At 54.2% G+C, this 27,716-nt stretch overlaps 1 protein-coding gene across 1 annotated transcript; it reads right to left on the bottom strand.

Moving 5' to 3' along the window:
* Positions 1-27,716, bottom strand: CAPN6 (calpain 6). Its single transcript, XM_051968344.1, has 13 exons — positions 27,452-27,716; positions 22,699-22,878; positions 13,080-13,211; positions 12,258-12,466; positions 11,372-11,564; positions 9,919-10,112; positions 9,160-9,237; positions 6,404-6,599; positions 2,833-2,955; positions 2,508-2,710; positions 1,966-2,087; positions 382-518; positions 1-273 (listed from the first exon to the last, which is right to left on the bottom strand). Exons 2-13 carry the CDS (start codon positions 22,861-22,863, stop codon positions 91-93), a joined length of 1,935 nt encoding a protein of 644 aa, XP_051824304.1. The 5' UTR covers positions 22,864-22,878; positions 27,452-27,716; the 3' UTR covers positions 1-90.

Genomic DNA, 27,716 nt, shown 5'->3' with positions numbered 1-27,716 from the left:
CCCCTTTCTCCCCATCTTTCCTCCCCCGCCTTCGACAGAGAAGACAGACTCCGCCAGGGAAGGTGCCGGAGGGAGGCAGGGGCCTGGCTTTCAGAGCTCCGTGAGGTCATCGGTGGACACCACTTTGAGGCTGAGTTGCCCGGTCACAGGTGGGGCATCTGGAGCACCCTTGTCCCTAAGCTGGAGGGTCCGCAGCTCCCGGGAGTCACTTGGCTCACCTACTACGGTCACTTGGCCCACGAATCGGTCACACAGAAGCTTTTTGTTCCAGACCTGAAGGCGCAGGATGGAGATGTGGTCGGGCCGGGTTCCGTCACGGGGCTCCTGGGGGGGGGGCGTGCAACTCTCAGCCCTCCAGCTCCCCTCCCACTCCCTTCTCACCTGGACCACGATGGGATCCTTGATATCCTTGCGGTAGAATATAACCTTGGTATCAAAAACGGCGTCCATGCACTCCTTCTGCACAGACGACAGGACTCTTTCCTTCCCACACTTGATGATGAGGTAGAGGTTGGCATCTGAAACAAAGCTCCTGTGACCTGGGGGTCTAGGAGGGTCTGGAGTCACTGGGAGGGGGGCAGCCACTGGAGTAGGAGGGCAGCTATCAGAGAAAGGGGGCAGCTATTGGAAGGGGTGGGTATTGGAGAAAGGGGGGAAGCCATAAGAGCAGGCGGGCATCCATCAGAGAAGGGGGCAGCCATCAGAGAAAGGGGCATCTATTGGAGAAGGGACAGCCATTGGAGAGGGCAGCTATTGGAGAAGGGGGGGCCCTCTACTGCTGAGGCCCTCACTTTGTGTCCTCTAGCCTCTGGGCCCCAGGCCCGGGCTGGCCTCCTTAAGGTTCCAGTGAGAACTTCTAGTTTGCATTGGGCTTTTGCCATTAACTTGTACAGCTTTGGCTGAGGCTCTTTCCCTCGGCGAGCCTCAGTTTCCTCCACTGTAACGTTGGTGTCAGATAAGGATCCTTCTAAAGGTCCTCTTGGCTCTCCCCCTGTGATAGCATGAGGTTGCTCACAGCCCCCCCCCCCCCAGCTCCGCTAGATACATATGGAGCCCTCCACAGAGCACGGGCCCTCCTTTCTTGGGCACCGGCCAAAACAAAGCCGACCCAGCCACCGGTGGCGGGCCGGCCAGAGGGAAGTGCTCGTTGGCAGGGAGCGGGCGCCAGCCCCGGGCAGCACGTGGCCGGCCGCCGGGGTGGCCGTTGTGCACGGCCCCCGGGGAGCCCGGGCCGGCCGCGGCTCCGGCAGCGGCTCTTGGCAGCCGCTCCGGAGGGCTCGAGGCGAGCCCTGGGCGGAGAGCCCGGCCCCCAGAAAGCAGCTCCTGCCCTTGGCTGGATCTCTGCCAGCCACCCAGCCACCCACCTACCCCGTGGCTCCTGCTGCCAACTGCTTCCCCACCCCAGCCCAGCCCCAGGTTCCTAGACTGCCAGAGCTGGAAGAAATTATCCAGGCAATCCGGTTCAAACATCTCGCTTTACAGAGGAGGAAACCAAGGCTCTGAATTCCCCACATTTACAGAGCTTGGGGGTTACAGAGCTTGGAAGCGGGGGGCAGATGCAATGCAGTGATCTGGCTTCTAATCCTGCAGCCGCTACTTATTAGCTGTGAGACCGTGCTCAAGTCATTTACCCTCTTACACCCTCAGCTTGCTCATTCAGGAAATGGATGTGGTTTTGTAGCACTCCCGGGCTTTTGTGAGACTCAAAGCAGATCAAGGATGCCTGGAAAGTACTTTGCAAGCCCCTTGGGATGCTCTGCCATTCTCAACTCCCACCATCATTAAGCAGCGAAGCTGGAGTTTGAAGGCTACTGTGGCTCCTTTCTGCTGCCTCCCCCCACTCCTTCCTCCCTTCCCACTGCCCTGCCCACCCTGCCCCGGGCCCAGGACCACTGAGTGAGCCCCGCTCCCACCCAGGCCCCACTTGGGAGCCCACCCCGAGGAGCCGTGTGGCTGCTGACTCACTTCTTGAGCCACCGTGTCTGTTTAAGCCCTCCACGCTGTGGATGCTCAGCTGGGTGACGCGCTGGGGATAGCCACACAGGAAGCTGGCGCACCCGGGCTCGGGCTTGTCCAGCTTGAGCTCCCTGCCAGGGAATGAGAAGCGAGCTTAAAACCCGGGCCGGGCCTGGCAGGGCCCACTTTCAGAAATCAGCAGCTCCCGGGGTCTTGGGAAGTCCTCTAAGGGGAGGGGGCGGCCAGCTCGGAGGGCCGGAGGGAGGCACGGAGGCCCGCAGAGGGGCCGCTCCCTCAGCCTGTAAAAGAGCTGGGCGCAAACGCTCCCGGTGCCACACTCCGTCATCTCCCAAGACCGGCATCCGCACCATGGCGCCAGGTTGGGGAAAAGGCGCCCGCTTGGAGTCTCACTTTGCCCACTCGCTGGCCACCTCTAGCCAAAGAGGCCCCCCCCCCCCCCCCGCCATCGGCCTCAGCTTCTCCCTCTGGAGAACAGACAGCCTCTGAGGTCCCTCCTTTCCAGCTTGCCACTCCGGGCCCCGGCCCAGAACCTGAGCTCCGAGGGGACGTCGGTGAACAGCCTCAGGATGAACTCGCTGACGTCCCCGGGCTGGAACAGGGTGGGGATGATGATGTAGCGGCCCTTCTTCAGGACGGTCCTCAGAAACACGGTGCGGGAGTCGACGTAGGTGGAGCCCGCCACCCTCTCCTGGACCTGCAGCTGATGGAGCCGGTACTCCCGATTCAGCTCCACCTGGGGCAGGGGACACAGAGCGTCGGGCTGGCCTGGCCAGAGCCGCAGGGGTTGGGGTGGGGGGGAGCTGGGGGAGAAGCCAGCTGAGGGAGGGCCCCAGGCCCCTCCGCCCACAGCCTTACCCGGAAGATCTCAAAGCCGATGATGTAGTTGTCTCCCCGGCCGTCCTTGCGGTAAGGGCGCTGGTCGCGCTGCTGCAGTGAGATCAGGACTTTGTCCTCTTCCTTATTGATGTTGAAGACGTACTGAGGGGAGATGAATGGTGGGCACCTTAGTCACTGGTTTCCAAGCGAGTCCCGAGCAGCCCAGATGAACCCTGGGATGTACTGGGAGCAGGGCAATCACATTGCCTCCATCTGCCCTTGGAGCCCCTGTAAGCACATGGACCAAGGAGATGGGGGCCACGAGGCCCGGGAAAACAGGCCCACATCGCTGCAAGGAGGGCGGCTTCAGACTCAGCAGAGGGTCCCCGAGGGTGATGGTGGCCACTGAAAAATGTCCTCCTTATGGCACCCTACTGGGGAGCCTCTGGCAACTGGGATGCTTCTGGGCTCCCTCCCTCCCTCCTTTCCTTCCTTCCTTCCTTCCCTCCCTCCTTCCTTCCTTCCTTCCCTCCTCCCCTCTTTCCTTCCTTCCTTCCTTCCTTCCTTCCTTCCTTCCTTTCCTTCCTTCCTTCCTTCCTTCCTTCCTTCCTTCCTTCCTTCCTTCCTTCCTTCCTTCCTTCCTTCCTTCCTTCCTTCCTTCCTTCCTTCCTTTCTTTCCTTCCTTCCTTCCTTCCTTTCTTTCCTTCCTTCCTTCCTTTCCTTCCTTCCTTCCTTCCTTCCCTTCCTCCTTCCTTCCTTCCTTCCCTTCCCCCCTCCTTCCTTCCTTCCTTCCTTCCTTCCTTCCTTCCTTCCTTCCTTCCTTCTTCCTTCCCTCCTTCTTTCCTCCTTCCCTTCTTCCTTCCTTCCTTCCTTCCTTCCTTCCTTCCTTCCTTCCTTCCTTCCTTCCTTCCTTCTTCCTTCCCTCCTTCTTTCCTCCTTCCCTTCTTCCTTCCTTCCTTCCTTCCTTCCTTCCTTCCTTCCTTCCTTCCTTCCTTCCTTCCTTCCTTCCTTTCTTTCCTGAGGCACTTGGGGTTTAGTGACTTGCCCCAGGGTCAAACAGCCAGGAAACCTGATTTCTCCTTGGAAAACCTAGCCTGGAGCTCCTGGAGAGCTTGGACACCTAACTGTGGCCCAGTGGGTAAATCCTATGAGGAGGCAAAGATGGCAGAGACAGCTATAGGCCACATACTCCCCACACCCAAGGGGCTCCCGATCCCAGGGAGCAGGGCTTCTTGATGGGCAGTCCCGGCACTGAAGGGACAGATGGGAAGAACCAAAGATGAACAGCTACACTCATGGCCCCTTCTCTCCAGTTGTGGCCAATGACATCTTATGGAAGAGGGGGAGAAGTGAGGCCCAGGGACAGAAAGATTTCTTTGAACAAAGCTGGGAGGAGTTTTGGAGATTAGTTCGTTTTACAGAGAGGGACATTAAGGCACCCAAAGGTGCAAACCCTTAGTGCAAAGACAGAACCAGGAGTCCCTTTAGAGATTCTCCAGCCTAAACCGTTGCTTTGACCGAGGGGAATGTTGAGGGTTGGAGAGATACGGGATTTTTGCCAAGGTCCCGTGCCAACTTGGGTCCCTCCCCGGAATAATGGAGGAGAAGGCTCTGGGACTGGGGTCAAGCAGCTGGCTGCTCATTAGTAGATTAAGTGGGCAAACTTGAGACCAACTCATTGGGAGGCAGGGAGGGACAGAAGGGTTGAGAAGGAGGAAAATGGAGGAGCCAGAGTCGGGGGAGCACAGTCTCTTGACCTCCCTTCAAAAAAGTGGGAAAAGATCAGGGAGCAGTTTGTAAACAAATGGAGCAGGGGCTTGTGGGGAGGGGAGTCTGGCCTCCTAGAAGGCCGTTCCGTTTTGTGGAGTGCCTCCTGCCCAGCCGCCCTGTGTGCAGGAGACCGGCTGCCCGCTCCTCTCTGTCCCGGGGCCTACAAGGGCAGGCCCGTGTGCACACAGACATGGCTTATACTACACACACGCACACACGCGTAAACACGCAGGCGTGCGTGGGCACACCCGGCCTGGGACACTCACAGCCCCGTCTGTACCCTGATCACCTGCTCACGAGACTTCAGGGGCGGGGGTCGCCTCCGTCAGCCAGGCTCGGCTCGAGAAGCCCCTCTGTCGGCCCTGCCGAGGAGGTCCTCGAGGACCTCCCAAGGTGGGGAACCTGTCCCACTTGGGACCTGCCTTCCCTGCCAGGAAGTTCTTCCCACTGCCTCCTCCCTCCTGCCTCCTCCCCGCCTCCCATGAACATCAGCCTTTTGGAACCTCGCAGCCAGCTTGCATCTCTTGTGCAGACTGCTGACCCTGCAGGCCAGCCCGCCCATGAGCCCCGGAGGAAGCTGCCCGGGCTTCAAAGGCTTGGGCCGCCTGGACACAAGCTGGACCACCTGGCGTCCATCTTCCGTTGTCCTTATGGGAGGTGCCGGGGGAGGAGAAGGCAGGAAGAGGGGCCTTTGTGGACAGACTGTACTCCAAGGGGCCTCACGAGCTGAGCCCGGCCTGGCCGGGGCTTCCTTGGCCAGCTTCGCGAGCTCGATATATGTGTGCAGCTGCTGAGGACGCGGGCGGGCTGGAGTGGGAGACGGGCCCACCACCAGGCACCATCGTGCTACCTGGACAAAACTGCTTCCCTTCCCAGGGTCTCGGTTTCCTTCTTTGTAAAATGGAGGGGTCACGCTAAAGGCCTTTCCGGCTCTAACTTCTCCAAGCCTCCAGTGTGGAGCAAGTCCCTCTGGCTCATCTCCATTTTAAAGAGGGGGCAGCTGTCCTGGGCCCAGCCACCTTGGGGGATGCAGTCCCCCACCCCACCCCACACAGACCATCCAACCTTTGCTAATTGGCTTTGCTCCGTTTTCCCTTCCCTCCCCTCCCTCCCGTGGCTGCCGCTGGTTCCATCCCTTGGGCCCAATCCCTCTTCCATGGGCCGGCTCTTCTGGTACTCGACTAGAGCTCGCCAGGGCCCCTGAGCCTTCTCTTCAATGTGGCTGGGTCTAGGGTCTTCTCCCTATCCTGGTCACACTCCCTCCAGGGTGATCATAGCACCTCACGGGGAGTCTTGCCCCAGGTCTTGCCCCCACCCCTCTCCGACACCCTGCCTCTTAGATTGTACTTCCAGATCACTTTTGATTTTGGTTGTGGTGGTCATATCATTGGCTCCCATCGAGCTTGTGGTCCACCGGGGCCTTCTAGGTCTTTCCCCACAGGAATCTGAATATCTCCGGGCCAAGAGGTTTTGCTCTATAAGGTCACCGGGAGCCAGCCTGCCTTTGCCAATGGGGTTCCAGGGATGAAAGGGCCCAACTCCCACGTGGCTGGCCCAGCCTTAGAAGTAGGATTGCTTTCAGACCTGAGAGGGACACGATAACTCTTGGACTCCACCTCGGACAGCCCAAGTGGAACGCTGGTGGGCCCTTGCCAAGTAAGCCCTCCAGGCTGCCTGAAGCGGGTCCGAGAGCCCACCATAGAGGTCACGGTGGGCCACGCAGAAGAGGAAGGGGGTGTCCAGGATGCCCGCAAGGTCAGTTAACAGCTGGAGAAGGAACCGTGATGCTGGAGGTGTGGGGGGGGGGGAGAAAGGGAACAGGTCGGGAAGGGGCTCAGACCTGGGGGTTCTGCAAGAAGGTGGCCCGGTTGTTGAGGCAGCCACCAGCCCGATTGGCCAGGGGGTCCTCGTCGTGGAGCCACGCCCCTCGCACCATGGCCTTCTCCCAGGTCTTGTGTATGCTGAAGATGGAGGTGTTCAGATTGCGGCATATGTCCACGTCGGTGAAGCTGTTGCACCAGTCCCCGAAGGCCATCCTAAGGAGAGAGCCACCCGAAAGGAGTGAAGCCGGTGAAAGTCTCCTAAGCTGGGACTCAGTGGATCAGAAAATCTGGGGGAGGGACCTTCGAGACCATCCCGCCCAATTGCCTCTTTTCTTTTTCTAAAAAGTGCCATTCTTTGGGCAGCTAGGTGGCGCAGTGGCTAGAGCAGCACCCCTAAAGTCGGGAGGATCTGAGTTCAAATTTGACCTCAAACACTTAACACTTTCTGGCTATGTGACCCTGGGCAAGTCACTTAACCCCAATTGCCTCAGCAAATAAATAAAAAATAAAAATTAAAAAATTTTAAAAAAAAAAGTGCTATTCTTGCCTTTTACTTTATTATGATATAATTGTTTCTGGCTATCCACCTTCATGTTGCTACACACTTTTGAGGATGGATGCTGCGTTCTGTACCCATATGCTCCCACCTTCCTATGAAAAGGAGTGAGGTACATTTTCTTGTCCCTTTCGTATAATCTCTTTGGGATACAGGCCCAATGGAGACACTGCTGGGTCAAAGGGGATGCACAGTTTGAGAGCCTTTTGGGTGTGGTTCCAGACTGCTCTCCAGAATGGCTAAATCATTACAACTCCACTAACAATGTATCAGTGTCCCAGTTTTCCCATATCCCCTCCAACATTTGTCATCTTTTCCTCTCATTTTAGCCAATTGGAGAGGTGTGAGGTAGTAGGTCCATTTTCTTCTTTATTTTCTAGAGCTAAGATGGATCATTTTAAGTGCCCAGTTCATTTTCCAGGGAAAGAAACTGAGGCCTAGAGATGGGCAGGGGCATGCCTTATGTCCCGCAGGGAGACACGTGATTCAAGAGTCTGAGCCAAGCCCTTTGACTTGCTCTTTCTTCTCTGCTGAGCTGTGGGCCATAACCCCCTCCTTCAGTTCCCAGGCTCCGAGGCTATACCATCCTCTCCTGGCAGGAGGCGGGAAAAATGGCCCCATATGCAAACTCTGACTGCCACTCACAGGCTATGTGACCTTTGACCCAGGCCCTTCTCCATACTGGAACTCAGCCTCATCCTCTGTAATGTGACTGTAATGTTGGACTGGAGGCACCCAGAGGAGGATATCCCTGTGCTTTGTAGAGAATAATCCTTGTGGGAGCAGCTAGGTGGCTCAGTGGATAGAGCACCAGCCCTGAAGTCAGGAGGACCTGAGTTCAAATTTGATCTCAGACATTTAACACTTCCTAACTGTGTATCCCTGGGCAAGTCACTTAGTCCCCATTGCCTCAGGGGGAAAAAAGAGAATAACCCTTGCTCACTTTCTTCCTAGGAGGGCCTCGCTGGGGCTAGGAAGTATGGCTCCGGGTTCTGGGCTCAGGGATGGATTATTCTTTCTACCCTGAGGGAGCATATGGGTACAGAACGCTCTATCTCCAGAGCGATTGGTCTCAGGCCTACTCTGCTCTAGAGTTGGCCCCGCTATCCCCACTGTCCTGGGCCCAACTGTTGATTCTGCCTTTCTCCACTCCTCCCAAATTCCACCAATCCATCCTCCACCAGGGTCTGGGCCCGAGAAGATGGCGTCCCACAGCCTTGAGGTCAAAGGCCAGTTCTGGAAGGCTCATGGTGAGCTCACTCCCTGCCTCCTTTGTAGCCTCGCTTCATATCCTTCTCCTCACCGCGGGGCATCTCTTCCCTGCCTTCTGGCCCCCACCCTTGGAGTGCCGAAACCCTGCACCCGGTTTGTCTCGAGCCCTCCTGACACGAGGGGCTGCTTCCTTGCACAACTCCTCCAGAATATCTTCTCTGAGTGGCTCCGAATGTAATGGGTCGAGGCTCCTGGGCGTCCAGGAGGCCATGGGCTTGGATCCCATCTCAGACCCCTGGTACCCTCGTGAGCATCAGCAGATCTCTGTGTCTGGCACACAGCACCGCTGCGAGATCGAGAGAGGGGAGGTCTTGGAGCTTGGCAACATTAGGGCTCCATATAAATGTCGGATAGAGGTCAGAGGCCGGGCCCAGTTCAAATCACTCCCTAGCTGTGCAATCCCGGGTAAGTAGCTTGCCTTGGTTTTTTCATCTCCAAAACAGGGATAAAATAGCATCTACCTCAGTCAATTGGTCATTTGGTCAGCATTTATTAAGCCCCTACTATGTGTCAGGCACTGTGCTAAGCACTGAGGATACGAGGAAAGAGAAAACTAGTTTCTGTTTCAAGGAGTTTACAGCCCGGGAGGGAAAAGAACATGTAAGTAACTAGACATATACGAGATATGGAAAAAACCAGCCTTTTGTATTGGATCCTGGAGACAATAGCGAGCCACTGCAGTTTATTGAGTAGGAGAGTGACCTGATCAGACCTGTGCTTTCAAAAAAAAAATCAATCTGATGGTTAAATGGAGGATATGGAGAATGGGGAGTGTGGGGGAGATTTAAGGCAGGCAGGCTCACTAAAAACAGGTCAAGGGACTTGCTGAGGGTCATATAGCCAGTAAGTAAGGTCATATTTGAACTCGGGTCTTCTTCCTGCCGGCCCTCCCTGAGTTATCTTATTCCCTCCCAGGCAGTTGGGCCAGCGGGCCCCCTTCCTCACCAGAACTCTCCGTCATCGGTCACATTGAGTCCCAAGTTCTTCCTCTCCGCTTCGCTCACTCTTTGCCACTCCTCAGAGCTAAAGGACAGAGAACGGAGGGATTCCATTCATGGCCGACTCTGACATCAGCCCGTGGTGGAGGGGATGGACTCCCTCGTCCCCGGAAAGCCGGATCCATTTCTCACAGAGGGACCTGGATAGCTCCATGCCCTCCGGCAGAGGACCTAGAGTAGAGGATGCTGGACCTGCTATGTTCCCTAAACATGGAGCTTGGGGGAACCTCAATGATCATCTAGTTCCTTTTCTAGATGAGGGTCTATAAAAGGATGAGGGTTCTGCTTTGGGCCCCAAAGAGAGAAAGTGAATCCCCACTTGAATCCAAGGCTTTGACCTTGGGCCTAGAAAAGGCTGAGGAGGTAGATAGGCCAATACTTCTGCCCTCTGGGACCCAGAGTCATCAGGGACAGAAATGATGGGACTTGGGCACTTCCTGGGCAAGTTTGAGGGGACCAGCCTGAGAGACTGAGGGAGTGGGAACTGGAGAGCTGGGGTCGAGACCTGGGCCCTGGGTCTTTGACTAGTGGTGTGATCAAGGCAGGTGGTTTCTCTGGGCCTCAGGTTCTCTTTGCAAATGGGTCCGACAACATCCTGTGAGTGTCGTGATGTGGAAAATGGCGGAGGAATGGGAGCGGCCGTGGTTCTCTGCCGCCTCATCTGGGCTGAGTGAGAGCCGTGCGGAGGAGAGAGCCCCGAGCTCACCTGTCACTCCAGGGCCCGTTCCACTCCCGCCTTCCCCATGGGTTCCTCATGCGGATCATGAACAGCTTTTCCGCCTTGAAGAAGGCCAGGAGCTGTTCCCCGAGACGCAGCTTGCGGATGTCGGTCACCGAGTAGGCGTGGCCCTTCACCAGTCCCTGCTCCGTGGTTCCCAGGCGCTCATTGGCGATGTCAGGCTACAGCCCGGAGGACACGGGGAGACAAGGAGGCTTAGGCTCCTCTCCCACAGCCCTGACACACACGTTCCCACACACACTCACGCACACACATTCACACAGAGACACAAACACACACTCACATTCATACATATACACAGAAACACACACGCACATATAGACATGCACACACATACACCCCCAGCCTCTTGCTCAGACCTCTGTTCTCCGACCAGGGGCCCTGCTGGGCCACTACGGGAGGAGGCAGAAGCCTTGATCTGCCCAGGGCTTGGAGGAATCTACGAATAAAGATCTTTGAGTCGCCAGGGAAGGCCTGGGGCATGAAGAGGCGGGGCAGGAGGAGGCGGGGCATAAGGAGGCGGGGCATGAGGGGTGGGGCACAAAGAGGCAGGGCATGAGGCTCTGGGAAGGCCTAGGGCATGAGGAGGCGGGGCACGAGGAGGCGGGGCAAAGGAGGTGGGGCAGGAGGGCCCTGGGAAGGCCTGGGGCATGAGGAGGCGGGGCAGGAGGAGGCGGGACAGGAGGAGGCAGTGCACGAGGGTCCCGGGAAGGCTTGGGGCAGGGTGGCCCCGGCAGAGCCAGGCTTGCTAGGTGGGAAAGCTCCCTCTGAAGAAGAGCTCTGAGCTGTCTCCTCACTGAATGCCTCCACAGAAGAGGGGGTATATCCAGAACGTGACAGAGAATGACTCCTCTGGGACACCCCGGAGCAGCAGGGCTTTGCTGCCCTTCTGCTTTGGACCAAGTCTCCTTCTGGGCCTCTGACCTTCCTCCTTCTGGGCACAGCTCCTTGCCAGGCCACGCCCAAAAGGCTGGCTTTCGGGCCAGCTTTACACCAAGGAAGGGGTGACGGCCAGACTTGGCGCATCTAGGGGTGAGTCTGGGGCAGCGCTCCCTGGATGCTCCACGCTGGCTCCCCCAGGTCCTGGCTGTCCTGGGGAGCCCCATTTGGCACTAATCAGGCCCCACAATGGCCTCCCTAATGGCCTCCACGCGTGGGAGTCCGTGGCATACCTTTAGCCCAGGAGATAACCCTTTCTTTCACTGCCAAGGGTGGGGAGCTCTGCAGCATGTCCGGATGTCAGCTCCTTGCTGCTGGGCCCATCTCCTCCCCCTGCCCCCATCGTCCCACCTCCCACCATTCACACGGTCACTTCATTCATTCACACATCCCAGCATTCTTTTCATGCGAGTATGAATTCAGTCACGAAGGCCCGGACTGGGGCTTGTGCCCGTCCATCAATGCTCATGAAACTACGTACCAGGATGGAGCAGCTGATGAGCCCGCCCCTGTTGTGGGCCTTGAGCAGGTCCTCGAAGAGCTTGGCCTGCTCCAGGAGGACCTTGCCGTAATTGCCTTTCCTCAGGTCGATGGATTCGGACACGGCTCCGGTGAAGTCCGTGATGGCATCCGCGGTGTTCCCACCATCTAGAGCCTCGTAACAGCCAGCCAGCCTGGGAGTGGAAGCGGGAGGAAGATGGGAGGCCCGAGGGGAGGAAAGGAGCCAGTTGGTGCCCGGCCTCAGTCATTGTGCCTCCTGCCCGGGACTCCCTTTCCAGCACGATCTGTGCTCCAGAATGGGAAGGTCCAGCACTCTCCGGAATTCCCTAATGTCTACAATTCTCTAGTGGGCCAGGACATGTGAATTGGAGGCCAGGAAGCAAGACTCCATGTCCTTAGAGTACAGCTGCCAAAGCTGGGGTGCCCACGTGTCCATGGCAGCGGCAGCAAGAGATGCTGGGTGCTGCGAATCCAGCCCGGAAGTTCAAGGCTTACTCCTCCCAAAGTAAGGCTGTAGATCCCTGCCCGCCCTCTGCCTTTTCTTTGCATGTTGAGAGGGTGGTGCCCCATAGGGTCCGAGGGCTCTTCCAGCTCAGATGGTCTACGCCATGAAGCCCCTTGCCCTGACTGAGCCTCCGTTGCCCCTTGTGCACAGAGAGGGAATTAGGGACCCGGAGAGGGGAGGCCAGTGCTGTTCTGTCTGGGAGCTCATGGGTTAGCTCCTGCCCAGCTTCTGCTCAGATGCAAGTGTTTGGGCACCAGCAAACCCTAAGGTGAAGGGAGGCTCCTGGTGCCTGTTTCTCATGTGCCTGGTGAGCCTCCTGAGCCTCTGCTCTCCCCCAGCCCAGCCTCCCAGAAGGGCTTACTTGGCATAGGCCTTCTCCAGCAGGGCGCTCCAGAATTCGTTGGGCACGTTGGAGTGGCAGAAAATCAGCTCCCCATTGATGGTGGGCAGGCGGTCATCAATCACCACGTCAGTCCAGTCGCCAAAATTCCAGAAGCGGAAGTGGAATATTCCGGCATATTTCTCCGGTTTCCGGGAGTCCCAATCCTGCTTCTTTGCCTCGGGGATCACCTGGGCACAAGAGATTGGCAATAGGAACAGCTGACGCTCCCTCGTTCCACAATGCCAAGGTCCCCACAGAGAGATCGCAGCCATCCCTGGGCCGCCTAGGCCGTGGCTCTGAGTGCCGCTGACCAGAGTGCCAAGAAATGAGTCTGCCATCCAGACATAGGGCAAGTGAGTGCCCAATGTGAGGACACAATTCCCAGTGGGCCTGATCGATGGGCGCCTGAGGACAGACACAGGCTCAGGGCTACAGGGGTCACCTGCCCCTAGGCCACTGACTCTCTCACCCCCTCATTTCTTCCCTCATCTGCTCACTCATCTCCTCCTTTACTCACTGACACAAATGTGCTGAGGACTATGGATCAGTCTACTCCCCTAGGACATGGCACTTCCTTGACTTTTCTCCCAGCATTGCTGGGATAGTGTGGAAGCGCACCCAACAGTCCAACCTCACTGCAGCCTGCTTCTGGCCCCCAGGAGGCCAAAGTGAGCCCGCTTGCTTCAGGCTGAATAAGAGCAAGAGAGCAGCTGATCCCAATCTCTAGGACCAACCACCCACTGTGCTGGCAGGGGCTCGCCAGCGCACGCACCCCATTCCACCACCAAGGTGACTCGATACCTTTTTCCAGAGACATTCTTGGAGGGCCAGACAGGAACAGGCTGCAACGAACCAGCAATTCCCAAGCTTCCCTTGATGGAGATCGTGGGAGCTGATCCCACCCACAAACAGGTGAGGGTTGTCACAGATATCCTAGAACAGAGGCAGCTCCCTTAGGAGGCCAGGCCGAGGCTGGCCTCCCTGGCTCCCTGCAAGCCTCACCTGGCTGGCTTCCTTTTGGCCACTGCCACTGAGGATGGCTCCCCCCAGAAGTGAGCGTGGGAGGGAAGGAAGAGGGACCTGCCCCCCAGAGGTGAGCATGGGAGGGAGGGAGGGAGAAAATGAAGGAGTGGATGAAATGGATGAGTAAGTGAAGAGACAATGACTGAGTCGTCAATAAGTGAGCGAGCACGCACAAAAGTGTGAATGGGCGACCAGAGCAGTGAGTGCACGAGAGGGAGGGGAGCATAGGGCACTCTGAGTGAGCCTTGGTGCTTATGTTTGCATTTCACCAGGGGATTTCAGAGCGAGAAGGGACATTACAGGTCTCTGAGATCAGCCCTCTGTTTTTTCACATGGGGAAACTGAGGCTCGGGCTGAGGAAGGAGCCATCAAACTGAAGCCCAGAGAAGAGATTCGTCCACCAGTGCACAGTAGAGCTGTTCTGGAGCCAGAATCCCCACGCCCCAGAACACGAGGTCCCTGTTCTTGCTTCTGTAGTGTGGCCAGCTAGCTAGGTGGATAGAGGCAGAGTGGGATTGTGGGAAGTGGGTGAACAGCGCGCAGCACATGGTGAGTGGCTAGATTTGTCAAAGGACCTAGTAGGGCTGCTGCCTCTCCCTGCCCCTCTTCCTCCTCCCTCCTCCGTGCCTTCTCTTCTGGGCTTTTTGGCCATGTTTCGGTCTGGGCTCGGGAGGTCCGCGGTGGCCAGTGTGGCGTCGGCGGGTGGCCCTTGGCAGCCGAGCCTCAGGGCCACAGAACACAAATGGATCATCTCACTGGGGGCCGCCCACCTTACCAGATGGCGCAGACAGACTAGGGGTCAAGGGAGAGAGATCACCCTCATATATTTTGATATCTGTTAGTCAGGGCTGGGGAAGGAAAGCCCCTAAAGCCTCCCAGCTGTGCTGGCCCAGCTGTGCTGCTCCAGAGCCAGGCCATTTGTCAAACGGTTTCTGGGGATGGCGCTCGGCTGCAGGGATACTGAGTAGATCGGCCAGCAGACCCAGCCAAGCCCTTCCTTCGGGTGGAGCCACGGGCCGGTGGGCTGCCTCGGCCCCTCTCTTGCCCAGGGGCCCCGCTGCTCTGGACCGCCCCCCCCGATATAGCAACAGTACACAAGAGAGAGGTGTGCCAGGGGACACATGTGGTCAGTGGACTAGCTGAGAGACCTGTGGGCGAGACATAGCAGGTCTCCTCTTCTGACCTCCCTTTCCTCTATAGTGGGGGTGCTGAACCAGATGACCTCTGAGGACCTGTCTGGTTCCGATAGTCTATGGATCTGGAATAGAGAGCTAAAGCTCAGATGGGGCCAGCCTCGCCCCCAGAGGCCACCCTTGACCATCCCCAGCAGGTGAGGAAGTGGGTGGAGAGAAAACAAGAAGAGATAACGATGAGAGAGAGGGGACGGTGGGGGGTGCTGGCCAGCCACCCCCGGAAGCAAGCTTCTCCGAGGTGGTCGGGCTGCTGACGCCTTCGCTCCTGGACCCGCACGACCCCGCGTCTTCTTCCCTTCCCCCCAGGGCATCTCTCTCACCCCATCACCATCCTCAAGGACCAAGCTGGAGGCCCCAAGGTGGGAGCTTGACAGTTAAGGGCAGGCCCAGGGGCAAGGCTCCCTCTCCCTACCACAGAGGCCGGGCACCGGCTCTTGTGCATTCTGGTCTGTCTTTCTAGCTCTGCTGTGTCTCGTGCTTGCTCATGTGGACTCAGTGGATTATAGAATCATCCAATCAGAGCTGGAAGAAACATTTGGGGAACCCTGCACACACACACACACATACACACACACACACACACACACACACACACACATACACACACACACCTGCCGACAGCACAGCCTCTCACACCACTCCTGGCTCTCCAGGGTGCCCTTCTGTGCCCAGAGCCGAGGAGTGCTTGGGCCTGGGAGCAGCCTCTGGGGCCAAACTACTTTTTTAAGAAGTAGCTGAGCCGGGAGGGAGAGAGAGAGGGAGGGAGGACACCCAGAGCTTGGGGCTGCGCCAGCCATGTGGGTTGGGTCCGTCACGGAAAACTCTTGGGACCTCTTGGGTGGGAGTGATGAGATCCCAGACTGTGAATGTAATCTTTCCTCTTGGAAGGGATCACTGCTCGCTCCAGGCTGCCAGGGGGAAAGGTCGCATCCAATTAAGAGAAATGGAGAGCGATAAGGTTTCAGGCCCGGAAGGGACATCTTGGAGCCTGGCCCTTTGCTTTTACATATAGAGAAACTGAGGCTTGGGCAGGGGAAGGAGCTTGGGATTTTAGAGCTCATCAAGTCCAACCCTCCTCATTTTCTAGAGGAGGAAATTAGGGCATAAAGAGGTGGGGGGGACTTGCTCAGGGTCACCCTATGTAGTGGTACTGAGGCCAAAATTCTAGGTTCAATTTCCCACGTAGGTCCCTCGTTTTGATCTCTTCCGAGGTCAACTGTAGACATAGTTTTGTTTGGCCCCAGAGGGTGACACTAAAAGCACGCGATCGGCCATTTATTAAGCGCCTACTGTGTGCCAGGTACACCACTGGGGGTACTATGGGAGAAAGTTGGAGTAGCAAATTTTGACTTGATTTAAGGAGACATTGTGTGGGGTAGTGGGAAAGAGAGGACCTAGGTTCAAATTCTATCTCTACTTGTCACCTGTGTGACCTTCAACAAACCACCTAACCTCTCTCTGGGCCTCCATTTTCTCATCTGTGAAACGGGGGAGGACCTCTGAGGTCCCAGGTGGGTCTGACTCAATGGTCCTGAGATGTGTTTGGGGGACCCAAACCAGTGTCCGCCGGTGCCGGCCTCCCATGGCAATGGCTCTCCCTGAGTGATTATGGCTCCTGGGGATCACTACGCTTCCCCTAGGTCTGGCCGGATCTGAAAGGAGCCAACCAACCGGCCGTTCCTGCAGGACTTGGGGAGCTTCACAAAGTCCCCAATCTGGGCTTAGTCGACACCTTCCCCTCTCCCGCCCTGGATTTTCTCCTCTCTCAAAGGAAGGTCTCAGAGGTGGCCCCCGACCACTCTTCCACTCTAGGAGTGTTAACATGGCAACTCCGTGAGAGAGGGGACACAGGAAGCAGCAGGGAAGGGGTTGAGATAAAAGCAAAAGGCCTCCGGGGGCATTCACTATGGGACAGACCAGGTCATTCATTCATTCATTCATTCATTCCTTCAGACAGGTTCAAATCTTGCCTTTCTAGCTGGGTGGTCCTGGACAAGTCACTTAACTGTTTACCTCATTGGTAAAATGAGCATCATAATAGCAGCTACCTCCCAGGGCTCTTGTGAGGAGTAAATGAGAGAATATTTGTAAAGTCATGGAAATGTTAACTTAGTATTCTTCACTTATTTGAATAATTAAAAATATACATATGCACACATTCATATACATGCATATATACATATATACACATATGCACATGCATCTATGTATTTCTGCATCTATCTATGCATCTCTCTAGCTTTCTAATCTCTATTTCTGTATCATCTATCATCTATGTATTTCTGCATCTATCCTCTATCTATTTCTATATTTCTCTGTCATCTATATATCCGCCTTTCTATCTCTTTATTTCTGTATCATCTATATAGCTGTCTTTCTATCTCTGTCTTTCTGTATTTCTCTATCATCTATATAGCTGTTTTTCTATCTCTCTCTCTCTGTATCTATTTCTCTATCATCTATATATCTGCCTTTCTATCTCTCTCTCTCTCTCTTTCTGTATTTCTCTATCATCTATATATCTACCTTTCTATCTCTCTATTTCTGTATCATCTATCATCTATGTATTTCTGCATCTATCCTCTATCTATTTCTGTATCTCTCTGTCATCTATATATCCGCCTTTCTATCTCTTTATTTCTGTATCATCTATATAGCTGTCTTTCTATCTCTGTCTTTCTGTATTTCTCTATCATCTATATAGCTGTTTTTCTATCTCTCTCTCTCTGTATCTATTTCTCTATCATCTATATAGCTGTCTTTCTATCTCTCTCTCTCTCTCTTTCTGTATTTCTCTATCATCTATATATCTACCTTTCTATCTCTCTATTTCTGTATCATCTATATAGCTGTCTTTCTATCTCTCTCTTTCTGTATCTATTTCTCTATCATCTATATAGCTGTCTTTCTATCTCTCTCTTTCTGTATTTCTCTATCATCTATATAGCTGTTTTTCTATCTCTCTCTCTCTGTATCTATTTCTCTATCATCTATATATCTGCCTTTCTATCTCTCTCTGTATCTATTTCTCTATCATCTATATAGCTGTCTTTCTATCTCTCTCTCTCTCTTTCTGTATTTCTCTATCATCTATATATCTACCTTTCTATCTCTCTATTTCTGTATCATCTATATAGCTGTCTTTCTATCTCTCTCTTTCTGTATCTATTTCTCTATCATCTATATAGCTGTTTTTCTATCTCTCTCTCTCTGTATCTATTTCTCTATCATCCATATATCTGCCTTTCTATTTCTGTATCTATTTCTCTATCATCTATATAGCTGTCTTTCTATCTCTGTATCTATTTCTCTATCATCTATATAGCTGTCTTTCTATCTCTCTCTGTATCTATTTCTCTATCATTTATATAGCTGTCTTTCTATCTCTCTCTCTCTCTGTATCTATTTCTCTATCATCTATATGTCTGCCTTTCTATCTCTCTCTGTATCTATTTCTCTATCATCTATATAGCTGCCTTTTTATCTCTCTCTCTCTGTATCTTTTTCTCTATCATCTATATAGCTGTCTTTCTATCTCTCTCTCTCTCTGTATCTATTTCTCTATCATCTATATGTCTGCCTTTCTATCTCTCTCTGTTTCTATTTATCATCTATATAGCTGTCTTTCTATCTCTGTATCTATTTCTCTATCATCTATATATCTGCCTTTCTATCTCTCTCTGTATCTATTTCTCTATCATTTATATAGCTGTCTTTCTATCTCTCTCTCTCTCGGTATCTATTTCTCTATCATCTATATATCTGCCTTTCTATCTCTCTATTTCTGTATCATCTATATAGCTGTCTTTCTATCTGTCTATTTCTGTATCTTTTTCTCTATCATCTATATAGCTGTCTTTCTATCTCTCTCTCTCTATCTATTTCTCTATCATCTATATATCTGCCTTTCTATCTCTCTCTGTATCTATTTCTCTATCATCTATATAGCTGCCTTTCTATCTCTCTCTCTGTGTATCTATTTCTCTATCATCTATATAGCTGTCTTTCTATCTCTCTCTCTCTCTCTGTATCTATTTCTCTATCATCTATATAGCTGCCTTTCTATCTCTCTCTCTCTGTATCTTTTTCTCTATCATCTATATAGCTGTCTTTCTATCTCTCTCTCTCTGTATCTATTTCTCTATCATCTATATATCTGCCTTTCTATCTCTCTATTTCTGTATCATCTATATAGCTGTCTTTCTATCTCTCTATTTCTGTATCTTTTTCTCTATCATCTATATAGCTGCCGTTCTATCTCTCTCTTTCTGTATCTATTTCTCTATCATCTATATATCTGTCTTTCTATCTCTGTCTTTCTGTATCTATTTCTCTATCATCTATATAGCTGTCTTTCTATCTATTTCTGTATCTTTTTCTCTATCTATATAGCTGCCTTTCTATCTCTCTCTTTCTGTATCTATTTCTCTATCATCTATATATCTGTCTTTCTATCTCTCTTTCTGTATCTATTTCTCTATCATCTATATATTTGTCTTTCTATTTCTCTATTTCTGTATCTTTTTCTCTATCATCTATATAGCTGTCTTTCTATCTCTCTATGTATCTATTTCTCTATCATCTATATATCTATCTTTCTTTCTCTCTATTTCTGTATCTATTTCTCTATCATCTATATATCTATCTTTCTATCTCTCTATTTCTGTATCTTTTTCTCTATCATCTATATATCTGTCTTTCTATCTCTCTATTTCTGTATCTATTTCTCTATCATCTATTTATTTCTGCATCTATCCTCTATCTATCTATCTATCTCTGTATCTATTTCTCTATCATCTATGTATTTCTGTATCTATGTATCTCTATCGCTGTAATCATCTCTATTTCTGCATCTATCTATCAATCATGTATTTACCTATTTCTGTATCTATTTCTCTATGTATATATCTATCTCCCTTTCTGCATCTATCTAAGCTATCTTTGTATTTCTCTATTTCTGTATCTATTTCTCTATCATCTATATATCTGTCTTTCTATCTCTATTTCTGTATCTATCTATTTCTCTATCATCTATGTATTTCTGCATCTATCCTCTATCTATCTATCTCTGTATCTATTTCTCTATCACCTATCATTTATTTCTGTAACCATGTATCACTGTAATCTACCTATCTATTTCTGCATCTATCTAATCTATTTATTTCTCTGTTTCTCTATCATCTATTTATTTCTATATCTATTTATGTATTTCTGTATCTCTGTATCTATGCATCTCTCTATCACTGTAATCTATCCATCTATTTCTGCATCTATCCAATCTATGTATTTCTCTATTTCTGTATCTATGCATCTCTCTATCACTGTAATCTATCCATCTATTTCTGCATCTATCCAATCTATGTATTTCTCTATTTCTGTATCTGTTTCTCTATCATCTATCATCTATGTATTGCTGTATCTATTTACCTATTTCTGTAGCTATTTCTCTATCATCTATTATTTATTTCTGTATCTATATGTCTCTCTATCACTCTAACCTACCTATTTCTGCATCTATCTGATCTATGTATTTCTCTATTTCTGTATCTGTTTCTCTATCATTTATCATCTATGTATTTCCTGGACAAGTCACTTAACTGTTCTGTCTCTAGTTTCCTCATCGGTAAAATGAGCATCATAATAGCAGCTACCTCCCAGGGCTCTTGTGAGGAGTAAATGAGAGAATATTTGTAGTGAAGGAAATGTTTTCTATCCACATATTATCTACATATATACAGCACCCACTGTGTGCTTAGCCCAAGTTAGGGCGGACCAAGCTGTGCTCTCGCAGCTCACAGAGGGGAGGGGAAAGGGATTGAGACACAAAGTCAGAGACATGAAATGACATACTAAGTGTTTCGGCCAACCACAGAAAGGAGCCCTCTGTGTTCCCCCCTCGACTCCAAAATGTGCTCTTCCCTACTCCTCCCTAAAATGAGTGTTCTCCCTCTGGCCCTGCACGGCCTGGCCTTGGAGTCAGTCTCTTCAGCAGAGCCTCGCCCTGTCCAGGGCCCCTAGCCCTCAGCCTTCAGCTATGTCCAAGGACATGGAGACCGAGCCAAACTCCAGCCTTCCCACAAAGAAATGAGACATTTCAAGGCGGGCAGTGTTCGAGCATTATTTTTCCGAATCTCACCCTCACCGTTTCCTATCCCTGCTATCTTTCGGAGGAAGGCAGCCCAGTGTACCGGACGGAACGGCGGCCTCGGAATTGGGAGGCCCGGCCCGAAGTCCTCCCCTTCCCCGTCCCAGCATTCACTAGGTGTGGGACCCTGGGCTGAGGTGCTCGTGAATTGCCAGTCTTCACGGATGGGGCAGCTTCTCTGCTTCCCAGCTGCCCCCGGGAGCTCCCTATGCCAATGAGATCACAGGGCTGGACCAAGAAACTCCCTCCCAGCCTAAGTGGCCAGAGAGTCGAAGGATTTCTCAGCTTGGCCCCCGTCCAGCCTGCTCTGCTTCCTTTGCAAACACTGCCCGCTCTGGGAGGACCGGCTAGTGCTCTGGAGCCCCCTCAGGATCTGGCAGAAGCTCAGTGCAGGCCACAGGAGGGGCTGACACGGGAGGGCAGCTCAGAGGAGGCTGGCAAAGATTGGAGGAGGAGGAGAACGAGGGGAGGAAGCATATAGACCTTGGTGCCCCTTGGATGGCATGGGAAGGCACAGCTCCAAGGCAGTGGGGGAGGTAGTAGGGACTTTTGGACCTAGGACTGGAAGATGGGGTTCTGTGCAGAGGCAAGTGGGGAGTGGGCCACCAGATGACAGTGCCGAGATGGAGAGAGGGGCTCGAATGAAGGAGGGAAAGCAGAGGAAGGGCCCGGATGAGACTGTTTTCGCTGGGGGGATGGATCCCTTGTGGCCTGGGTTTGGGGAGGAGGGTTGGGCTCTGGCCAGCCCAAAGGAAGGCCTCGGAGAGTGCTCAGCCGCCTGGCTGGAGGCCCTGGCCTCCGGCCTCTGCACACCCAGGAAAGGTAGAGCGAAGGGGCCCTGCCTTCTGGCCCCAGCTCTGGTGACCTGGACACACCCTTTACTCTCTCTGGGGTCCTCTTCTGTGAAATGAGAGGGCCAGACTCCCAGAGAGGGCTTCTGCAGTCCTTCCTAGCTGTCCCTCAAACTCTGACCCCTGGACAGAAGGTCCAGTAAGGAGCTATTGGCCCTGGGGGAGCCAGAATCCCCTGTCAGAAAACAGCCACCCATGGAGAGTTCCGATTGGTTCTGGCTGCCAGCTGCCACGTAGAAGCAGGAGGGCAGCAACCTCCACTGATCCCTGGGCCCGGTGCAGACTCAGCAGGGAGCCTGGGCCTGGGTCTGCCCCTCTTACATATGGGCCTGGGCTTTAGAAATGTGCTTTGACCCGGATTAACAGAGCTCCTGCCTGGGCCCCCTAAACCCTGAGTAGAGCCAGAAGCAGCATGGGAGGCAAACCCCTAGTCATCTCAGCCCCTAGGACCCTGGGGAAGTAGAGGCTGGAGGGGGCGGTGGGCAAGGGAAGGAAACCTTGGGACCCACTGCCCTACTAGGAAGCAAGTCCCCTTTGGACCAATGCTGCCCTACCCTGAAGTTGGGCTCTTAGCTTTGGGTGGGCCCTGGCCCTCTTCTCTCTGTCCTCCCCCCCCTTCCCCATGGCCCCGTCACTCATCACATGTGCTCAGCACCGGCCCTGCTCATGTGGTGTCCACCTGGGCGATGGAGTCCCTGCCTGTTCCCTCTAGACCCTTGGTGGGCTTTGCCTCCGGGGCAGGGGTAGGACTACCGCTTTGCCCACTCCTCCCTCTCTGGCCTTTGAGACGGGACCTCCGGCAGCACCTTCCGCGCCGACTTTTGCCGAGGCAGTGTACACGAAGGACTTAAAATGCCGGGTCGGTGTGAGCCAACGTGGTTGCCGTGGTCATAAAGGCCGGGGGATTTCTCAGCTTGGCCCCTGTCCAGCCTGCTCTGCTTCCTTTGCAAACACTGCCCACTCTGGGAGGACCGGCTAGTGCTCTGGAGCCCCCTCGGGATCTGGCAGGAGCTCAGTGCAGGCCACAGGAGGGGCCAACTCCCTTGGGGTCATTGGAATCCCTACGACTCGAGGGAGGTAAGAGCATCATTCCTTTGCTGACTTTGCCACTGTACTCCCGGCACCCCCGGCACCTCCCGGGCACCTCCTGTAGCTCCCCGATGGGCGCTAGGCCAGGACCCGTGGCACCTACTCATCTGAATAATTACCTTAGGACGCTTCCACTCTACTGGGCCCGGCAGGCGGCGGCTGAAGAAGAGGGACTCGTTCCCGGCGTGAAACTCTGGGTCCTCGAAGAGCCGGCGCTCTCTGAGGCACTCCTGCTTGAGGTCGTGGTACTTCTGACCTTTGAAAGGCTTCACCACAGCAAACATGATGGCGATTTCCAACTAGAATGAGAGCAACATTCGCTTCAAGATGGCGGAAGGGGTGTGCAGACCGGGCTGAGATTGAACTGAAGAGACCGCAAGTGGCCACATGCAAGAGCCGTACAACACTGAGCCGAAAAGCCACTAACTCATCTCCTGGTGTATACTGGCTGGGTGACCTTGGATAATTCAATTTACCTGGTTAATCCTCTAAGACTTGAAGCTACAGGGCAGGTATTTCTGTACACTGGTAGAGGGACTTCCCTCAGTGGGGAAAATCGTAGGTCCAGGGAAATAAAGTTGGGGGACAGGGAGCTTGACTCCCAGAGTACCTGGGAAGCTCATCTGAGAGGTCTACATGAAAAGATGCCGTTATCTCAGGTGCGCATCAAGCCAGGGACTGGTCCGGGCCGTGATGGGGTACAGTGCTTTGTGACCGCCAAATCCTCTCATTTACATCGCCCAGAGTAGCCATGTTATTAGTCAACATGAGAGACTGCGTGGAGATTTCATAATTCAGCCTCAGATACTTCCTAGCTGTATGCTCCTGGACAAGTCACATAACCTCATTTACCTCAGTTTCTTTATCTAAAGGAGGGGGACGATAATATTGGACAGAAAGCATGTTTATTCATCCGATAGACATTTATTGAGGGCCTCCTTTGGGCCAGGTTCCTTCTCTGCAATTTATAGCCCCAGGGAGCTGCTTGAGCAAGCTGTTACTGTGATGGAAGTGGGCTCAGGGAGCTATGGGGGAGACCAGCTGGAGCAAGGCTGGCCCAGGACAACCAGGCTAGCCAAGTAACTAAAACCCTCCTCAGCCCAATCCGTGGGCTAACCTGGCATTGCTGGTGCTCGCCAAGGTGGCCGACACCCAGCACTCTGGGGAAGTTCAAGGGCCTGCTGGGAAAGCTGCCTCTGGAGATATAGCCCACTTTCCCCAGAGCCTCCCGGGGCCTGCAGAGCCCTTCCCCCTGCTGTGGCTGCCGGTCGCCCTGCTGTCCCTCATCCTGCTGAGCTGGGGAGGCAGAGGCTTGTTTCTTCACGAGACTGAGCTGGGGTCCAAGGATGTAAATGTGCACGCGTGTACTGAGTGGGTATCCTACGCGGAATGTGTGTTTATGCATCCCGTGTGTGTTTGTTGTGTGTCATGTGCACACAACAGCCAGGGTTGGGATCTAGGGCTGTAGCCCCACTCCTCTGGAGGCCCAGTGCCTCCCAGTCCCAGAGGGAACCCCATTATTGGCCTCCGTCCCTGACACGGGGCTGCAGCCCAGAGAAAGAGACCGACAAGAGAGACACACACAGAGAGGCAGAGAAACAGACAGAGACAGAGACAGTGAGAGACAGAGAGACAGCGAGAAACAGAGACAGAGAGACAGCGAGAAACAGACAGAGACAGCAAGAGACAGACACAGAGAGAGAGACACATGGAGAGAGACAGAGAGAGAGACAGTGAGAGAGACAGAGACAGAGAGACAGCAAGCGACAGAGACAGAGACAGCAAGAGACAGACACAGAGAGAGAGACATATGGAGAGAGACAGAGAGACAGAGACAGTGAGAGACAGAGACAGAGAGACAGCAAGAGACAGAGAAGGCAAGAGACAGACACACACAGAGAGACAGACACTGAGAGAGAGAGAAAGAGGAAGGAAGGGAAGGAGGAACATACAGAGATTGAGACAAACAAAGAGACAGAGAAGGGAGAGAGAGACACAGAGAGAGAGAGAGAGAGAGAGAGAGAGAGAGAGAGAAGTCGGAAGTTTTCATTTCCAATTCCGCCTCAGCCTCCCCCCTCCTCCCCCCCACCCCCGCCTGCCTTTGGCCGCCTTGAGCTTCCCCGTGTCCAAAAGCAAGGGACCGGACGTTTTCTAAAGCAACGAGAGCCTCAGTAAGGGCCTCCCCCTCCTCGGGCCGGCTGTAACATGGGGAGGGGGCGCGAGACTAGACAGCCTCCGAAGGCCCCCACGCTGGAAAACCCGAGAGGATTTCGGAGGATTTAGAGCTGGAAAGGGCTTTCCTTTTAGATTTAATCCCAGGGTCTCATTTTACAGATGAAGAAACTGAGTCTCAGAGAGGGCAAGGGACGTGCCTTGCCGGATCGCACAGCTGGGGAGGGGCAGATGAGGTCCCGCACTTCCAATCCAGTGCGACGCCGCGCCCCCCCCCCCACTTTCCCCGGAGCATTTCTCTCTCCTGGAAAGCGCTCCCAGAGGCAGAGCGGTGGCTCCCCCCCTCCCGGGAATCAGCTGCCCCCCCCCAAGACATCCCGACCCTGCAGGCCCCGGAGATCCGAGCTGGGGAGAGCGACCCCGCGGCGATCTCAAAGCAGTGCCCGAGAGAACCGATGGGAGGGGGGGAGAGAGGAGGGAGGAAGAGACCTTGGAAAGAGACCTTGGTCCTTGGAACACAAGGCCCTGGGGGGGAGCAGAACCCCACAGATACCTTGAGACTCCGCTTCTAAGGGGGCCACTGGGGGCTGAGCTTGGAGATGCTGAAGACCCACAAGCACGTGGCCATCAGGCCCCCCTCCCCCCGCCCCCACGCCTCGGACTTTGGCTCCTCCGGGGTGGAAATAGAGGCTCAGCTTCGGAGCTGGGAAAAGTTGGAGGTCGAGTGCGGCCCTAAAGGGCTCCTCATTTTACAGATAAAGAAATTGAGGCTCAGAGACCACAAGGGGCTTTCCCCAAATCCCCCAAGTAGGGAGTGGCAGGGTCGGGATTTGAACCCAGGGCAGTTGGCTCTCGGTCCAAAGCTCTTTCTCCTGCAGAGTGTTCTGACACACTCCCAAAACACCAGGCACCCAGGAGAGCCCGATCCTTGACTTCCCTTCGACCTTATGTTCTAGATGCTGCCTCCTAAGTCCCGAGATCCTGCCATGCCCTGGGCTCTGCCCTACTCTGTACTTCTCAAATACTTAGGGGGTTGTGAGAAGGGGCTCTGGGGTCCCAGGATGTAGAACGGAGCACTCAGTGAGGAGGGGGCAGACAGAGACAGAGACAGAAACAGAGAGACAGAGATAGAGAGAGAGACAGAGACAGACAGGAAAGAAAGACAGAGAGAGACAGAGGCACAGAGACAGACAGAGACAAAGACAGAGACAGAGAGATAAGAGAGAAAGATGAGAGACAGAGAAATAGAAACAGAGAGACAGGAGAGAGACAGAGACAGACAGAGACACAGAGGCAGAGACAAAAACAGATAGGTGAGAAATGAGAGAGAGAGAGAGAGACAGAGAGACAGACAAACAGAGAGAGAGAAAGGGAGATTCAGAGACAGAGACATAGATAGGAGAGAGAGAGAGAAGGAGGGAGGGAGAGAGAGGAACAGAGAGAGAAAGGGAGAGAGACAGAGAGAGACAGGAGAGAGACAGACAGAAACAGAGAGAGATAGGAGAGAGAGGAGGGAAGGAGAGAGAGAGAACAGAGAGAGACAGAGAGAGATAAAGGGAGAGAAACAGAGACACAAAGAGATAGAGAGAGAGACAGAGAGAGGAAGAGAGAGGAGGGAGAGAGAGAGGGAGAGATAAAGAGGAAAAAGAGAGAGAGAGGGAGAGAGGGAGGAAGAGACAGAGAGACAGAAAGAGAGGAAGAGACAGACAGAGAAAAAGCGAGAGACGGAGACAGACTGAGACGCAGAGCGAGCTCGAGAGAGGGAGGGAGAGAGAGAGGGAGAGATAGAGAGGAAAAAGAGAGAGAGAGGGAGAGAGGGAGGAAGAGACAGAGAGACAGAGAGGAAGAGACAGACAGAGAAAAAGCGAGAGACGGAGACAGACTGAGACGCAGAGCGAGCTCCCTCCCACTCTGGAGTCTAAGAAGCCGCTGCTGTCAGGTCGGGCAGCAGAGTGCCGGGGGCGCCGGCGCCGGGCTCTCGGGGCGAGCTCCCTGAGCTCCGGGGATGGGGACCTTGGGCCGGACGGGCTTTCTAAGGCTCCTCCGCCTCAGACGCGCGACGGGGGACGACGGCAGTCGGCCGCGAGGTGTCCCTGGGAGTGGGTCTCAGACGCCGAGGCGCCGGTGGCGGGGAGGATAGAGGGCCGTTTGCCGGGGCTCCCCGCCTCCGGGACCCGGCGCGGGCCGCTCCGAGGAGGCGGTTCTCGGGGCCGGGGGCTCTAAATCCGGACGGGGGACCCCGGCCGCTGTGCAAGGAGTTTCCGTCCCTAAGACTCTGCCACTCAGCACCTGGGTGACTTGGGCAAATCACTTACTTGCTCCGGGACTCAGTTTCCTCATCTGCACCGTGAGGGAGTCGGAGCCAGCGGGTCCCTGTCAGCTTCGAGCGCGCGGCCCTCAGAGGCGCTGGGGCGTCCGCATTTGTTTCCAGCCCTTTATGGAGCCCCCCCCGCCCCCCTCCCCAGCCAGGAGGGTGTGCGCGGCCGGCTCGCGGGACAGCCTCGTTCTCAGAATGAAGATGCGGAGAACGGGAGGAGAGCTCAGGGCTCCCGCCGCGCCAGTGGGAGAGCCCGCCCGGGAGCCCCGGGGCCCGGCCCGCGGGAGCGCGGCTCCGAGAGCGGCTTCTCTGGGGCGCCCCCCGGCCGCGCCGTCCAGCCCGGCCCGTCCGGCAGCAGCCGAGCCGGGGGCCCCCGCGCTCACCTGGTCGGGAGACCTCGGGTCCACGCCGTCCTCGTCCCAGCGAACTCTCCCAGGCGGGGCAGAGACTGCACCGCGAAGTCGCCGAGTGCGCGGGGGTAGCAAGGGCCGCTCCGCAGTGTCGGGAACCCTCGTCCAGCTCAGGCCGCCAGGAATTGATCTTGAGTCATAAGGGAGAGGGGGAAGGCGTTCCCGTGTTCCCGTGTCCCTGCCTCCCGCATTCTTGACGCTGCGCCAACTGGGATGCCCCCCTGGCTGGGGGCAGGGC

The sequence above is a fragment of the Antechinus flavipes genome, chromosome X (assembly GCF_016432865.1).
Source record: "Antechinus flavipes isolate AdamAnt ecotype Samford, QLD, Australia chromosome X, AdamAnt_v2, whole genome shotgun sequence".
In the NCBI taxonomy this organism is placed as follows: domain Eukaryota; kingdom Metazoa; phylum Chordata; class Mammalia; order Dasyuromorphia; family Dasyuridae; genus Antechinus; species Antechinus flavipes.
The sequence above is the reverse complement of the archived record's forward strand: the minus strand, read 5'-3'. Positions and strand labels throughout refer to the sequence as shown.